At 41.3% G+C, this 18314-nt stretch overlaps 2 protein-coding genes across 4 annotated transcripts in view; one reads left to right on the plus strand and one right to left on the minus strand.

Moving 5' to 3' along the window:
- Positions 1-18314, minus strand: part of LOC140729445 (activating molecule in BECN1-regulated autophagy protein 1-like) — a 397371-nt gene that overhangs the window by 372649 nt on the left and 6408 nt on the right. The gene's annotated exons all lie outside the window — the stretch shown is intronic.
- LOC140729843 (stanniocalcin-2-like) lies at positions 5038-5742 on the plus strand. The gene has a single exon (XM_073050053.1). The coding sequence runs from the start codon at positions 5038-5040 to the stop codon at positions 5740-5742; it is 705 nt and encodes a 234-aa protein (XP_072906154.1).

The raw sequence follows: 18314 nt of genomic DNA on the forward strand, positions 1-18314 counted from the left end.
TAAGACTGGGTTCAGTGAAGACAGGGTTAACCCTGGTAATTGGGGGAAGGGAGGGTTCCCAGGTGTTTGTACACAAAGGGGTGGTGAACCTTAAAGTGGAACTCGACCATGGGGGGATAAATATTATTATTGAAGGGAACGGAAAATTTGTAGTTCCCAAATCGAATGAAAAAATTTTAAACCCGGCAGCTCGCTTACAGAGTAAGTCGAGAGCTGCTGGGGCCCCACACGCTATTGTTATTCAAGGATGTGGAGTGAACAGGCAGCACTTGACAGGCTGTCTGGAAAAAGCGGGATCGCTTGCAGATCTTAAATTGGAAACTAATAGCATGACGGGTCCTGAAGAGAAAAATAGCAACTTGCTTAAAACTAAAGAATTGGGTAGGAATGAATTAGGTCTGGGATCCGGTGTTGATACGAGAACTCCTATGAATAAGGCGGATGGGAGTTTACCCTGCCAAACTACTCGAGTTCCTCCCGTAGAAACTCACTGAAAAAAAGGTGATGGTTAATGGGGGCGCCATTTTAAATAGGAAAACTGGCTGTACGGGATTTTGACAAAGCATGTGAATAACAAAGACAACCCCCTTGGAACCTGCCTGTTAAGTTGAAATCTGATGCTACCAACCTTTAGTCAGGTACAAGAGAAAAAAAATATTAAAGGAAGTGCCACTGTACTCATTACCTGTTTAGATGCTGAATTAAATGTATAACTGTATAGCTCTGTAGTGAAACGGAAAGCTTGTGTATTGTGTTAGATTCTAAAATCCTGTAAGACTCTGTACTACTTCATTTCACCACTGGTGAAAACGCTTTGAAGAAAGGGGGTGTGATGAATGTACCACAGCTCTGAGGGGCCAAAGGGTGCGGGACCAGCCCCCTCCTTCCGGAGAATCGCAAGATCGCTATTAATTCGGGTCTTGGACCCAGGAAATGAGAGACAATGCAATGGATTTTACCATTGTTCTTAGAGGCACCTGTGTGAATTGCAACTCTATAGTACGTGCCAGCTATCAGGGACATGGACACCCTCGGGCAATGTGGGGTAGGGATTGTATCACCCTACCTTGATTGACATTTACAAATCTGCCAGTCATGATAAAAAGGAGACTGCAGGAGGCGGTACTCCAGCGACGCACCAGACGGAGACACCATCGCTCATCGCTCCCGTAAGGACGGGATGCTGTTCGGGAGCCACGTGTGATTTGGTTCCCCTAGCTAGGGAATCGAGTGGCTGATAACCCCGAAAAGGATTCCGAACTGACAACGGGGAACTCACGTTCCCGATTCCACGATTTGAGTTCAACAGGCTGGCAAGTTTATTTTCTCTCTCCAACACGTGAGCTCCAACGGTCTCCGAAAGGCTAAAAGCCTGCATGAACTTCAGAGACTTTGATATTTCCATCGGACGATAGTTTTACCCCTAGACAAACGATAGAGCTACTTCGTATTGTTGATTATTACTATACCCGTGCTTTAGATTGAGTATTGACAACGTATATTATCTGAATGTTTGTATTAACCTTACTTTGGCGCCCCTTTATAAATAAAAACATTTAAAAATGGTACCATCAGACTTCAGCGGACCTCTCTATCTTTACTGGTAAGTGACCCAGTTATGGGGTTCATAACAGGGCCAATACCCTTAATCAGGTTGAGAAAGGAAGGGGGAAGACACCGGAGTAAGAAAGTGGGGGTGGGGAAGGAATACAAGCTGACAGGTGAAATCAGGTGAGGAAGAAAGTGGATGAGTAGGTGAAAGCAGAGAAGTGAAGCTGGCAAGTGGAAGAGTTAAAGGACTGAAGGAGGTATCTGATAGGAGATGAGAATGGACATAGGAGGGGAGAAGGAGGGGCACCAGAGGGAGGTAATGAGCAGGTGAGATAAAGAGAAGGGGTAGAGGGGAGACAGATTGAGAAATGGAAAGACAGAGAAAAGGGGGAGGAGCAAGAAATTACCAGAAGCAAAAGTTATCAATGTGCATGCCATCAGGTTGAAGGCTACCCAGATGAAATATGAGGTGTTGCTGCTCCAACCTGAGAGTGGCCCCATCATGACCACAGAGGAGGTCAGAGACTGACATGTCAGAATGAGAATGGGAAGTAAAATTAAAATGCACAGCCACCGTGAAATTCTACCTTCTGTGGTGGACAACGAAACAGTCTCCCAATCTTAGTCAAGTCTCACAAATGTAAATGAGATGTATAATGAAAATAATAAAAGAGTCAAGCATATAGATGGAAGATCAGAATCCAACAGCATACTCACTTTGACTTTCTGATAATGCAGAAGCAAGATTGTTTTGGCAGGACTTTGGAAAAACTCAAGGAGGGTAATGGATACAAGGCTAGCTAGGGCATTTTTCCCCAATCAATATGCCAAACAAAGCTGGGCTACATGATGTGTCCAGGATGACAAAGTAGTATTATTGCAACTTCAGGCTGAGGAGCTTACCAACAAACATCTTTACCAAATGATAAAAAAGACTAAATATATAATCACGTCTCTTAAGTCTCTTTAAATCAGCAACCCAAACATAATAGAACCTCACTATCAACATCCCAGACAATATTATCATCACCCAAACTCCAGAAACAACTCTGCCTCCCATCTTCCCTGTTGCCATCTCCACTTGCAAAGTCACCATGTTCACTTCCATACAAATATACAAAGGCGTGAATTAGGAGCAAATATTGGTCCCTTTTCCCAAAAGTCCAATTCTGTCACTCTGTAAGATCACAACTGCTCTGCTGAAATTCATTTCCACGTTGCCGATCATTCACTTATTAAGAATCCACCTTCCTCTGCTTTTAAGAATATTCAACTCATCAGTTCCAGCACCCTTTGAGTTACGGAATTCCAAAGATTCATGACTTCCAGAAAACAAAATCCACTATTGAGTCAGCAACACCTTATTTCAAGTTATGCTTTGTCCTGGGCTGTGAAGAGATGAGAAATATCTCTGGATTGAAGATCTTGCCCCCATGCTGTAAGTGCCTTCAGTGTGAGTTAAGAATTATGTCTTACACAAGGAAGGTGGGGGGTGGTGGTAGTGGAAATGCAAGTGAAACTACTTTTAATCGAGAGGGTGGTATTAAAGGGGATTCTGCAAGTCATTGAACACTAACAAATATGCGCAGGTATATAGTGGAGAGTGTTCTGACAGGTTGACAGTATGGAAACTCCAATGCACGAGAACACAAGAGTGATGGACACAGTTCCATCACAGATACAGCTCTCCCTATCATCACAGATATATACAAGAAGCAATATCTCAGGAAGGTGACGTTCATCACTAAGAAACCCCACCATATGGGCCATGTCCTCTTCGCAATGCTGCCACCAGGCAGGAGATAGAGCAGCCCAAATACACACACCAGACCTCAAGGTTCATCAACGTATCTACCCCACTGCCATCAGATTCTTGAGTTGACCTGAAAGACGCTAACCCTGCCCAGACGATCTGTCTTTGAACTTTCACTATTATGTTTCTTTCAGTTTATTTTGTCATGCAAGTTTGTTAACTTATGCATCACTTATGTTAATTTAAGTTTGTTAATTGAAGGTCTGTCATATTTGTAATGTTACAGTGCTGCTTCTGCAAAAGGCTAACACTTATCCCTGGGTGTATATGACAATGGCAATAAAGGTAAACGTGAAACTGGAACTTGGTAGTAGGTGTTCAGGGTTTCAACATAAACTTTAACTTACACAGAGTCCACACCCACTAGGGTCACGCAGTACATGTTTCGAAAGTCCGACAGCCCCATAGAAAGCCTTCCAGAGGAGAGCCAGCTGATTCCCTATTGGGCCATCAATGTTCTACTGCTGAGGGTGGGAGGTATTGGGGATGGGGAGTGGTCTCTTCCCTCCCCGCCCATCCTGCAGTAGACTCGGTGGGGGAGAGAGAGTGGGGGAGGAAGGTGCAGGCAATTGAACCAGGAGGATGTGTCAGCATCAGAGCCAAGCTGGAGCATTAGAACCCCAAATGCCAGCTGAATCAGAGCCAACATCACTGAGGCAGGCAGCAGCAAATGATGGTCAAGCACTGCACCCTGCAGCAGTGGTTGCAAGCCTTTCATTCACACCCTTCCTCACCATTTCATGCCTGTATTGCTCCATGTTGTGCACCATCCCCAGCGTTAGTTACCTTCCACATGAGCAGTGTTCTCCCAAAGATAGGGGTTGTGCTGATTAAAGGATGAAGCTGTTCACACCAACTTACCTGCACAAGACTTCAAAAATCTTCATTTCTCTGATTCAATATCCTTAATAAACTATAGGGCATATAAGGTGTTTCTCTGGTTTGAGATGGTGTTTATTAATTTCATCAGTGAACAAATGCGAAGCACGTCAGAATTAGCAGTTCTGAATCAATATATATTTTATGAAGTCAGATTTGAACAACATGCAAAACCACTAGAGGCAACAATTGTCAGTACATCGCAATACTGAATCTTAATCTGTTGCATGCCCTTTGATGTAGCAATAAAATTTTGATTCCACTTCTTTTAAAAGTTAGTTTGGATTCCTTACTAGTCTCAGCAGCAGTTACTCTCAGGAGCCTAGAATTAAGTCTTTTTTATAGTAAGTATATTTCTGAAGTGATCAACTCCTTATTGCCTTGGCTCACAGATAACATTCACTTCCAAGAATCCATCCAAGTTCTAGGGACTGTGGCAGAGCTGATGAAGCTGCTGCCTCAGTGCCAGTGACTCTAGTTCTCTCCTGATCTCCAGCATCGTCTGTACGGATAACTCTTCAGACACATCCTGCTTCTGTTTTTTTGTCTGAAACTTTATGTGGCAGCACATCAATATCCTCTTCCAGTTCTTTTCTGAAAAGGCTGGGGGTTTGTGAATTTAGGCAATGAGTTCCAAATGTATGTGGTCAAGGTGAAAATATTTCTCCCACTTCCTTCTAATCCATTTACAAGTTAAGCAATTATGTGCCCTAGTTATACAGTTCTTTGCCAAGAAAGTGAGGGTGAATTGAGAATATGTTCAAGGGTACATACAGCAGGACCTTGCTGTGAAGATGGATGCCCACGTCTTGCTGTTACTTTTCACCATGCCCTGTCTGCTCATTGCTGTGCGGGCTGACAACATGAGTGATTTTTTTGGGCAGAGCCGACGCTTTGCCACAGCCGCTCCAGGGGAAGACCGGCTGGACGAGCTAACTGCAGGTGAAATAAGTGCATGTCTGCACAGTGCACCAGATGTGGGATGTGATGTATTTCGATGCCTGGTAAACACAACCTGTTATCTAGAAGACAACTTGTATGAAATCTGCAGAGACTTCCTTCAGAATTCAGACAATTTTGATGTGCAGGGAAAACAATTTATCAAAAACTTCCTGAAGTGCAATGTCATTGAGCTCAGGTCAAGGTTCAGCAGCAGTGTTGGCAGATTTGCTGAAGTGCAAAAGATCTTAATTCATGTGCAAGGATGGTGTTACCATGAACATAACATCTGTGATGCAGCAGCCACCAACATTGATGCTTTAGTGGACATGGTTGACTTTAATAAAATACAGGGAAATGGGGCCTATATGGAGTATGTGAAGTTCCTGTTTGACTGTGGGAGCAGCATCACTGAAATTGTAAAAAGTCAACTTCAATCAATTTTGAACGCTTTGAAGCAATTATTAGAAGATTCTTGTACTCTTGTACAGAAAGTAACAAAAACATCATTTTCTGAAGGATATGATCAGCCAGATGACAATGTCACTCATGAGCTTTGAAAATGAGGCAGCTCAGAACCCTAGATAAACATTGTTTTAATATACTAGATAGTGCAATGCATTTGTTATCTGTAATGTCTATTGTTGGTAAATTAGAAATTTTCATCTGCATTGTGAAGTCTTGTAATTACTATCCGATCCCCATTTGTTTTGTAACTTAAACTCCATGGATAGAATATTTTTGTAACAATTATCAGAATGTCCCCAATTCTGGCACTATTTCCAGATCTATTGCACTAAATGGAAAAGGCTTTGTGCAAATATTTGCTTGTGTAACTTTAATCTATTAAACTTATTGGTTCCATTTTTAAAAAAGGGTACGTACAGCAGGAGAATCTGCATCATAAGCCTGTGGTACCAAGTAAACCAACTAAACATGCAAGCAATGGTCATTACAAAGAACCCTATCCAGGGCCTACACTGTCATATTTGATGATGTTTAGGGCATCTCTTTTATCCAATGGCATCAATTTGGCAAAATCAAATTTTAAGGCACATCAAGTGCTATATCTGCATAAAGGACCTGTCTTTAGCAAAATACAATACAATCACCTGGGGTGAAGCCCATGACTGCAAGATCACACAAGCAATGCATCCTCTGCACAAATCATGAATCTCTGTTGAGACACAATGAAACCAAGTTTCTGAATCCCAACAGGAGAATTTTCAAATTACTTCACCTGAAAAACAATCAAACAAAAACATCTGACTGTTCTGGATCATTGACACCATGAAAGAAATTCAAAATAATGCATTTCTGGAAATTTGGTGTAAAAAAAATACTGGAAGCATAACATCTGCAAGCAGCAATATAGAAAAACAGAAACTAATACAAGTTATTGACTGACCTGATTGAAGGTTTATACCTGAAATAGCAACTCACTTTTTTTCCACGGATACTGTCCGACCTGTAGAGTATTTCTGGTATATTTGGGTTAACATCTATTTTTCACTGATGATCAGCAAGACCAACAGACACATTTCCAATGAAGAAGGAGAACGCTTGGGTGGGGTGAGGCACATAAACTGAATCGAAGTGGAAGCCAGAAAACAAACTGCAACCTTCCGACACCAAGCTAAAGGACAATCATAAATCTAATTCAGTGATTTCCAACTGGGGCGGCACTGCCCCCCAAGGGGGTGTTTACATGTCCTAAGGGGGCGTTAGGGGAAACAGAAGTCGTTGTAGGGGGCATTCAAGATTCTTGGGTGGGGCTGCACCCCAACTTGAGACATCAGACCTGACCAACCGTTAGTAGAGCAGGCATTTCCAAAATTTAAGGATGAAGCATCAAACACAGGAAGAACCATAGCCCTGCAGGTTGAGAGCACTCGACGTCACAATGCATCTGAAACTCTGCAATCTCATCCAACCTTACCAACAGCCATTACTGGGGATGCATAAATTAGCAACCAGGGTGCCAAACAGTTCTTCTTGACTTGCGGCACAGAATGCATTCATGCAATTTAACAGTTGGCAAGTCTATTGCACCCTCTCAACTTTCTCTATAGATCTACAAAAAAAAACGCACAGTGATACAACACTGGCTGGAACCAAAGAGCCAATCAGTAAACCTGCCAACCCCGAGGTTTCCTCTTGAGATGTACAAATCGACCTTGGCTTCACATGTGCGGTCAAGAACCATCTTTGGGGATTATGATACCTTACGTGATTGGTCAATCGCATTAAATGGAAAAGTTTATAAAGAGATTCTCTTTTATAAAATGTTAAAAACAAATATCAATGGAGAATCAAACTACGATGAGCTCAAAATGTATATTAAGGATAAAAGCATTCAGATTAGAAACATGATTAGGAGCATCATATATGATAAGTCGCTATGCTCCTTTAGTAGCATTTATGAAAAATGAAATTCCAAGACTGGTTGCAATCCATTGTGTTATTCATCATCAACATCTCGCAGCCAAAAACCTCAGCCAGCAACTTTTTTCAAGCATGACTCTTGTAATATCTGCTATCAGCCAAATTAAGGCTCATCCATTAAATAGCAGAATATTTCACCAGTTCTCCCAAGATAACAATGAAGAATTTGAAGGCTTGCTTCTTCACACTGAAGTATGCTGGCTGTCAAAAGGCTGCTACTTAAAACATTGCTTTGATCTTTTCAACATTGCGATTGAATTTTTGCTCATTGGCAAGAGTTTGGCAAACAAGATTGAACTAGCACGTGGAAATGTGACATACCTAGCCAATCTGTATGACAAAATGAACATTCTAAATATGAAACTTCAGGGTGAGAAGTTTAATCTAGGCAAAAAGTCTATTGCCCACTTTTAACGAACAATTGGTTAATATATAAGCAAAACATTGGGAAAAGAATGCTCTCACAGCTTCCCTGCATGGAAAGTATAGCACTCCCTTTCAGAGATGGTGATTTGCAAGAGTATTGCTTGGACCAGCAGTCACTGAAGAAGTATTTTCAGCATCGATTCAAGGATTTGAACAATCTAGAAATTCCGGACTGGGTAATTAATGTATTTCTTTGCAAGACGGAAGAACAGGAAGAGAACTTGAAGGAAGAAATTATTAAAATTCAGAATGTGAAGAAGCAAAATTGCTTTTCAAAAATGTTGGCTTTTGTGGTCTGTGGCTACATGTCATATGAAGTTTCCTGGTCTCTGGACAAGCGTCAAACTGCTCTTCATTGCATTTCCATTCTCCTACCTTGTTGAAAGAAGCTTCTGTGCAGTGAACCACATATTCACAAAAAACAAAAAAACTGCTTGAACATTGTTATGCGTGGGGACTAAAGGCTTTTTTTGTCACAACTTGAACCAGGTATTCCAACTCTTGTTAAAAACCATCAAGCTCAAGGATCACATTGACATTGAAGCTGCTGTACAGTGCACAGGTACTGTGTTAAGTTACGATTAAAGACAAATAAAAATTTAAAGCAGAATCATTTTTCCCATATTAGCATATGGTAGAAATGTTTCTACATTATGGGGATGCTAGAAAGTATACTGTGCCTAAGAGGGGTGTTAGCAAGTATGAAGGTGCTTGGGGAGGGCACTGACAAGTACAAAAGTGCTTTGTCAAGTCAAGTCACTTTTATTGTCATTTCGACCATAACTGCTGGTACAGTGCATAGTAAAAATGAGACGTTTTTCAGGACCATAGTGTTACATGACACAGTATCAGGCTAAAAAAAGGTTGGAAACACTGATCTAATTCTACATTCAACACTATCTTACTTATCACTATCCACATCTTTCACTCAAAAGAAAACACCATTCCGTATTTGTTTCAACATCCATGAGGCTAACAGACAGAAATTCACAGTGGACTGGAACCAAACATGGACAAACACCAAAAATAACCTGAAAAATTAGAAAATTAAGGCAAAAGATACATCCAAGTGTACAGTACAAATCATAAACACTTGTATGTAGCCTGTCCACTATTTGGCAACCATTAACGTCCTTTTCATTTCTAAAAAAAAATACATATGTAAGAAGTTAAACCTAGCATTCAGGACACCACTGCAGCTAAAAAGAAAAAACCTGATTTCTGGACTTGTCAAGAACCTCCACTTTTTCAGGCAATTACATACGTAAAGATTGCTACAACAAGAGAGTTTGGTCCTTAATCAGAAAACTGAGCTATGATCAAAGGAAAGCAGAGTAACATCTGAATGCTTCAGGAAACCAGCAGAATAACGACTGCTTCAAAATGGTAAATCATCCAATTTCATTTACAACATCTAGACAACACTCTCAGTGACCAACTTATAGAAAGAGCTATCAAGCTCATGAACATTACCAGAGACTGAACAAAATCTTTCAAACAAAAATCAACCAGCAATAAAGAATTGACATCTGCAACAGCAACTCTTGAACAAAGACACAATGATCCAGCTAGTAAGCTGCTGACCCCCCCCCACCGTCCCCGCCCCCACACCATTTCAGTATTCTGGGTTTACTCCTCACCTGCAGTGCTATCATTGTGGAATTTGCATATTCTCCCCACAATCACGTAGATTCCTTCCATTCCACATCACAAATACATGCAGACTGGTGGGTTAATTGGCCACTGCAATTTGCCTTGAAGATGAGAGTTAATGGGAATGTGGAAAGAACAAAACAATACATGTGTGTGATTACCTGAATATCAGCATGTACTCAAAGGGCCAAGGGGAATGTTTCTGAGATGTATTATTCCATAACTCACTGTAACTTCATGACATAGCGCCTACCCTCATTCTGAAGACGCAAACACATTATTGTTAAGCCCAGTCAAAACACCTCACACCTGAACTTTCTCTTGCTTTGTCAGTTATGAAGCTGAGCGCTACATCCTGAATTGACTCCCACTATTCTAGCAGGTCAAGTTTTGGCAGATAGAATCTAAATTAGAGTATCCAAAAGATTAACAGATGCCTGATAACAAGTGTCGTTTCAAATCACAGAATGCTGCTTGTGGTCATCTATGTAGTACTGAAAAATCACCAGTTGATCCATATAATCTGAGTAATGAGCAAACAAATAAAATCAAACTTCAAAAACTAACTTTGGGTGAAAACTTGGCCACTAAAGATGATGGACCAACCTGACACAAGGAAATGTAAAAAAATCCAATACAATTCCATGAGTAGTCACCTAATCCACCTAAATATACACAGCTTTCTCTCTAAATTGATGACTACAGGGATCTTGCCCCAGATTGAGCATACAATGCTCAGCTGTAATGTCGTATCACAGCTGGAAGTGTCAGCTAACAAAAGCAAGAATAAATCACCTAGTTGAATAGTGCCAAAAAAATCTCTCGACGTCAGCAAAACTAAATAGCGACATATTTCTCCGGTTTGAATATCATCTGCCACCTTTCTGCCAACCTGACAAGTCCATTGATATTTTCCGGGAACATGGAGGATTCTTCATTTAATCAGCCAAGCAAGTCACAGAAATCACATTTAAATGCTGAAGGTATGATTAAGAAGTTTGTAAATGTCAATTGCACAGCCAAATCCTGTATTATCGGCAAACTTGAGTCATGATTCAAAGTTTAATTCTCACTTAATGTGATTAAGGGATCCAATGCACAACTCTGCAGAACCCACAGCTGAGAGTCGCTGAGTCATTAAAACACCTTTGGTTTGGTACGAGTGAGTAAATTTTGCATCCAAATTGCCCCTTCCCCACAGCCTTCTACTGTAGTAATTTGTGCTGGAGATATATCAGACTCCCTGTCAAAATCAACATGTGCGCCAAAGGTACTACCCTCATCAACTCAAATAAATTGATCATTAGTTATTCATGACATTCCATTAATGCATCCATGCTGGCTGTCTTTGAATAACTTGAGCCTTCTCAAATTAAACTGTCCCTCATTTTAATTTTCAGTCATATGCTCAGCAGCAATATGACTTGACCAGCCTATCATGACTCAGTCAATCTCCTTCTCACTATTTGGAAAACACTAACACTTCCTTTAGCAGCCTGCCAGTCCTTCACCAAAGTGGATTAGAAACTATAAAGGCTGGCTATTTTCTCCCTTGCTTCTCCCACTGCAGCAAATTGTATAAAGCTGTGTGATTCAGCTACGTTCAAAAATGCTAAAGCCCTTTATGTTTCCTCTTTCAAAGTTTATCTTCCTCAACTACAATATTAGATTTATTCTCCACTTGTAAAGAAATATATTAAATATTGCTTAGGGATTACATCCATGTTCCTCAGCTCAATGATCAAATGTAAGGTGTGTGAATGGGTGCAGACTTTGCTCAAAATCAGTAAATGAGTTATGGTGAGAGAATCATTTTTATACCTATTTGTTAAAAGTGGGGTTCCACAGGGATCAGTTTTGGGGCTGCTTCTATTGTTAATTTACATAAGCACATAACAAATAAACTGGTAAAGCTTGAAGATGACACAAAATTAGAGGGATGGGCTGATAATATTCAATAAAGTTGGATCTAAACAAAATCCAGATGTGGACAGATAAATAGCAGATGAAATTTTATGAAAATAAATGTAAAATTTTACACATAGGAAGAAATATTAGATATAAATATACAATGGGGGGGGGGGTCTTGGGTTAGAAAGTGCACTGCATGAGAAGGATTTGAGCGTCCCGGTAGACTCATCATTATCAGCATCGAGACAATACACAGAAGAGATTAGGAAGGCTAATAGAATGTTGGGCTAGATAATGCATTCAGTGGAGTTCTCCTTAAGCTGTATAATGCACTTGTGAAGCCACACCTTGAGTACTGTGTATAATTTTGGTGTTCATATTTTGCGAGGGATGTGAAGGCACTAGAGAGAGTTCAAAGAAGGGCGTTCTTTGAACTCATTCCAGTTCTGCAGGGTATGAGCTATGAAGAAAGCTTGAAAGAATTAAATATTTTTAGCCTAAGTAGACCTAGAATGAGAGGAGACATGATAGAAGTGATTTAAAAACTTTCAGGATACAAATAGGGTAGATGCCAATTGCTACTCCAAAAGTAATCCATCAACAAGGACATGGGCCATAGGTGGAGACTGGTTAAAGGGAAATTTCAGACTAATATCAGAAAGCATTTCTTTACATAGCGAGTTGTGGAAACATGGATCAAACTACCTAGTTGTGCAGTTGAGAGTAGTACGTTAAGAGACTTACAAATTCAAACTCAATAGTTATTTCAACACACAATATGAATGGGATTTGCAAGCTCTGTTTAGCCAAATTGCCTGTTCTTGTCAAAAAACTTTCTAATGTATTCTTTAAGGTCTGAATAAATGCCACTTTTTTAATTGAAATAACAAAAAATGCTGCTATCAGCCGGTCAGAAATAAAACAAATACTGGAAATAGCAGATCAGGGGGTTTTACATGTGTGGGGAGTGAGAAGAGTTAATCCATGTTCCAAACCTACAGAAGCATTGCTCCCTGACGACTGCACTGATGCTGCTTCCTGCACCCACGCTGAGCTCATCAATTTCATCAACTTTGCCTCCAACTTTCACACTGCCCTCAAATTTACTTGGTCCATCCCCTTCCCTGATCTCTCTTGCCTCCATCTCTGGAGGCACTCTACCTACTGATATCTTTCATAAAGCCACTGACTCTCACAGCGACCTGGACTGTACCTCTTCCCAACCAGTCATTTGTAAAAATGCCACCCCCTTTTCTCGATTCCTCCATCTCTGCCGCATTTGCTCCCAAGATGAAGCTTTTCATTCCAGAACGAAGGAGCTGTCCTCCTCCTTCAAAGAAAGGTTAGAGAGACTGGGCTTGTACACGCTGGAATTAAGGAGACTGAGAGGGGATCTGATTGCAATATATAAGATTATTAAGGGATTGGACAAGATAGAGGCAGGAAATATGTTCCAGATGCTGGGAGAGTCCAGTACCAGAGGGCATGGTTTAAGAATAAGGGGTAGGTCATTTAGAACAGAGTTAAGGAAAAACTTCTTCTCCCAGAGAGTTGTGGGGGTGTGGAATGCACTGGCTCAGAAGGCAGTGGAGGCCAATTCTCTGGATGCTTTCAAGAAGGAGCTAGATAGGTATCTTATGGATAGGGGAATCAAGGGATATGGGGACAAGGCAGGAACCGGGTATTGATAGTAGATGATCAGCAATGATCTCAGAATGGCGGTGCAGGCTCGAAGGGCCGAATGGTCTACTTCTGCACCTATTGTCTGTTGTCTATAAACAGACTTCCCTTCCTCCACCATCAACTTTGCTCTCACCCTCATCTCTTCCATTTCGCACACATTTGTCTTCACCCCATCCTCTCAATGCAACACCAGGGATATGGTTCCTCTTGTCCTCACCTATCAGCCCAGCAAATAATTCTCCGTAACTTCCACCATCTCCAACAGGATCCCACCACCAAGCACCTTCACCCATCCCCCCCAGCCACTTTTCGCAGGGATCGCTCCCTACACAACCCCCTTGTCCACTTGTTCGTCCCCACTGATCTCCCTCCTGGCACTCATCCTTGCAAGCAGGGCAAATAATGCACCTAACCATACACCACCTCCCTTCATACTATTCAGGGCCCAAATAGTCCTTCCAAGTGAGGCGACACCTCACCTGCAAGTCTATTGGGGTTATCTACTATATATGGTGCTCGTGGTGTGGCCTTCCATTCTACAGCCTCCTCTATTGCCAGGGTGAGGCCACCCTCAGGTTGAAAGAGCAACATCTAGTATTCTGTCTGAGTAGCCTCAAACCTGATGCCATGAACATCAATTTTTCAAACTCCAGTAATTGTCTCCCCCCCCCCCCCCCCAACTCTCCTCCAGTATTCCCTTTTCTTGTTTCTCTCTCACACCTTCCCTTCTTGCCTGCCCACCAACTCCTTCTGGTGCTCCTCTTCCTTCCAAGGTATTCTATCCTCTCCCATCAGATTCCCCTTCTCCAGCCCTTTATCTCTTTCACCAATCAACTACCCAGCTCTTCACTTCACCCCTCCCCCAGTTTCACTTATCAATCGTACTACTTCCACCCCCTCCTCACCTTCTCATTCTGACTTTTCCCATTCCTTTCCAATCCTGATGAAGGGTCTCAGCCCGAAACGCCCACTGTTTTACTCTTTTCCATAGATGATGCCTGGCGTATCAAACATTTTGTGTGTGTTGTTGAAGAGTTAATATTTCAGGTGATCTCTCTTCAAAACTGGGAAAGTTAGATATAGGAAGGGGCAGAGAGAACAAAATATCTGTAGGAGCAGAATAGGCCACTTGGCCCATCTAGTCTGCTCCGCCATTAATTGTAAAGTGATGTGTCTGTGGGAGATTGAAGTGAAGGAGATAAAAGAGAATAGTGTGGGGAAGAAAGTGAATGCAGGGCAGGTGAGGAAAACTCTGCAGTATGCTAGAAATCTGGAACAACAGCTTTTCTCCTGAATAAGTATATTTCAATCGTTCAGGAATTTGCAGAGATTGAAGCTGAACAAGTTACAGGCCAATGATTTCTCATCAGAACTATCAGGTTTTGATGCAAGCTGATTATTTTGTATTGTTGAATTCAATGTCAAGTCCTGACAGATAGAATATACAGTACCTATGTGAAAGAAATTCTGTAGTTTCTTGAACTCATTTTAAACTTTGATAGAATAGTACAACAGGGCAAATGCAGAGAAATCAGAATGGAAGCATACTGGAGAATTGAAGTGACAGGCAAATGAAAAGTCAATGGAGATGCTCTGCAAAGTAATCACCCAACATGCACTCATGTTTTCCAAATGCAATATATTAAACTGCAAATAGTACAAGTGGATCATTGCATCATCACAGAGGAGCATTGGGTTTACAGCAGTGTTAGAGGGCAGAGCTTTAAAAAAAAAGCTGATACATTGGGAATTTCCATGACAAGTGGTTGCTGATAGAAATACAAACCTGGCAGTCACAGAAGGAACAGTCTGCTCTCAATGCTGAAATAACACAAGAGAAGACGTCTTGGCTTACAGCATCACATTGAAAGTAGCAGAAAGAATATGAAATAATCCATATAATGTGGGGAGTGGTGGGTTGAAAAACGAGGGCTAGTTGAGAGTCCAAATCCATATCACCTAGGAGCAGAATTAGGCCACTTGGCCCATCTAGTCTGCTCCGCCATTCAATCACAGCTGATTTATATCCCTCTCAATTCCATTCTCCATTTTCTCCCCATAACCTTTGACGACCTTACTAAATAAGCACCTATCAATATCTGCTTCAAATATACTCAAAGACTTGGGGTCCACTGCCCTCTGTAACAATGTATTCCATATTCACCACCCTCTTCAACCTATTGGGGAAGGAGACCAGACCACTAGATATTATTCTAGCTGCAATCTCATCAGCAACCTGTAAAGAAAATTAACTAACAAGACTTTAATATTGTTCACCAGTCCTCTTGTATTGAAGACCAATAAACAGTTTGCTGTAACTGCATATTACGTTCGGAGACTCATTTACAGGGACTCTCAGGTTCCTGCCAACAACAACTTCCATCTCTCACCATGTGAAATATTCCACATATTTGAATTTTCTTCTAACATAGATGATGTAACATTAGTCTTGATTAAATTCCATTCACCAAATCCTCACTTATTTCCAGCCCATCTGTATCCCTTTGAAATCTCTGCAACCTCTAGATGTACAGGTCATCCTTAGGTTACAACAAGGTTCTGCTCCTGCTTAATTCGAACAGTCTGGTAGTTAGAAATATGGCCGCGGAGTTTCCCGGGTGGCAGAAGTTGCCTGCAATCCCACAGTAGCTGTCAAATGCAAACCACCAGTCTCCCAAAAGCTCATTCCTATGTTGGGAATATACACAAGTCAGGCATTCATAAGCTGCAGAGGGCCTGCATTATCCTCATTCAAATGCTATAGATTCTGATGCTATCCTTCCATTCGGTACCCAACTAGTCACAGCCTCTTAACACAAAATAACTATTTGTTCCTTGTTTTTTGTCCATTAACCAACTCCCCCAGTGTTACCCACATCATGTGCTCTACTGTATTGCCATCATCCAGCCTTACAAAAGGACTTTTTAAAAAGTGCCAAAAATAGCACATCCACTCATGCCAAAAAAAGCTTTCTGCTTATTCCAACCTCAAAACTTGAATAGATTTGTCAAAAATGATTCTCCTTTCATAAAGCCATTCTGACTTTGTCCTATTAACCACTTCCATTATAAAAGATTCCAGCACTGTTTTCTTCTACCAGTGTCAAGTTAAATGGTCTAAAGTTGCTCCATTTTCTTGATCCATCCTTTGCTAAATAATGTGGATTTGCTACATCCAAACGTTGGGACCTATTCCACAATCCCCATAATTTTTGAAATTGACAAGTAATGCAGCCAACTATCTCCAAAGCCACTTCATTCATAAACTTGTAATTCAGATTATTAGAACCTGCAAATTTACTGCTTGTCATCCCCGTATCCAATTCTATTATTTCACTAATGATAACTTTTTTTCAGTTCATTATCCCTAGACCTGTTGTCTATTATCAGAATATTTTCAGTGTTCTCTCCTGTTAAGGACACAAAAATCTTTATTAATCTGTGTGCTGCAATACACAACTTGAACCACATCATCAAGTTCGCCAATGACACGACCATTGTGGGTCTCATCAGCATGAACGACGAGTTAGTTTACAGCGAGGAGGTGCAGCGGCTAACAGACTGATGCAAGGCCAACAACCTGCCTCTGAATGTGAACGAAACGAAAGAGATGGTTGTTGACTTCAGGAGGGCACGGAGCGACCACTCTCTGCTGAACATCGACAGCTCCTCAGTAGAGATCATAAAGAGCATCAAATTTCTTGTTGTTCACCTGGCGGAGAATCTCACCTGGTCCCTCAACACCAGCTCCATAGCAAAGAAAGCCCAGCAGCGTCTCTACTTTCTACGAAGGCTGAAGAAAGTCCATTTCCCACCCCCCATCCTCATCACATTCTACAGGGGTTGTAATAAGAGCATCCTGAGCAGCTGCATCACTACCTGGTTCGGAAATTGCACCATCTCGGATCGCAAGACCCTGCAGCGGATAGTGAGGTCAGCTGAGAAGATCATCGGGGTCTCTCTTCCCGCCATCACGGACATTTACACTACACGCTGCATCCGCAAAGCAAACAGCATTATGTAGGACCCCACGCACCCCTCATACAAACTCTTCTCCCTCCTGCCATCTGTGAAAAGGCACCAAAGCATTCAGGCTCTTACGACCAGACTATGTAACAGTTTCTTCCCCCAAGCTATCAGACTCCTCCATACCCAGAGCCTGGACTGACACCAACTTACTACCATCTACTGTGCCTATTGTCTTGTTTATTATTTATTGCAATGCCTGCACTGTTTTGTGCACTTTATGCAGTCCTGGGTAGGTCTGTAGTCTAGTGTAGTTTTTTTTCTGTGTTGTTTTTACATAGTTCAGTGTAGTTTTTGTACTGTTTCATGTAGCACCATGGCCCTGAAAAACACTGTCTCATTCTTACTGTGTACTGTACCAGCAGTTATGGTCGAAATGACAATAAAAAGTGACTTGACTTGACAGACGTTTTCCTACCCAAAGTCTGAGTGTGTAAAAGTCCTGATGAAGAGTCTCAGTCGAAACATCAAGTGTTCAATTTCCTCCATGGATGCTGCCACTGAAATTTAAAATTTGGATTAAATTCTTTAGAAGTTAGTCGGTGCTTATCGGTTGGTACACCTTTTATTGTTGCTTTGCAATCTACCATTGCAACTCATGCCTCATGTCTTTACAACTTGCTTGGTTTCAACTTAAAATTGTGGTTTCAGCTAATCTTTATAATATTTTAGCATTTTATGATCACTCTTCCCTAAATGCCACTTAGCAACAAGATTATTAATCCTTTCCATTTGCTCCTCTGTTCCACATCCATCTCTTCAGGACCAAAATATGGCAGAACAGTGTGATATTGCACACATTTCTTTTCCTTCATCAATTAAGTTCAAAAGGCCATGCAATTTATCTTTCTCATATATAACCATACCTCGTCACAACTGGACTACTTTCTTTAACTACCGTAGATTCCGGATTATAAGCCGCTACTTTTTTCCCACGCTTTGAACAGCTTTGAACACTGCGGACTTTACTACGGTGCGGCTAATGCAT

Source organism: Hemitrygon akajei, chromosome 6, assembly GCF_048418815.1.
Source record: "Hemitrygon akajei chromosome 6, sHemAka1.3, whole genome shotgun sequence".
NCBI lineage: Eukaryota > Metazoa > Chordata > Chondrichthyes > Myliobatiformes > Dasyatidae > Hemitrygon > Hemitrygon akajei.

What these genes read in the sequence shown, in the direction of transcription:
- LOC140729843 (XM_073050053.1), top strand. Translation starts at nt 5,038, where the DNA reads ATGGATGCCCACGTCTTGCTGTTACTTTTCACCATGCCCTGTCTGCTC.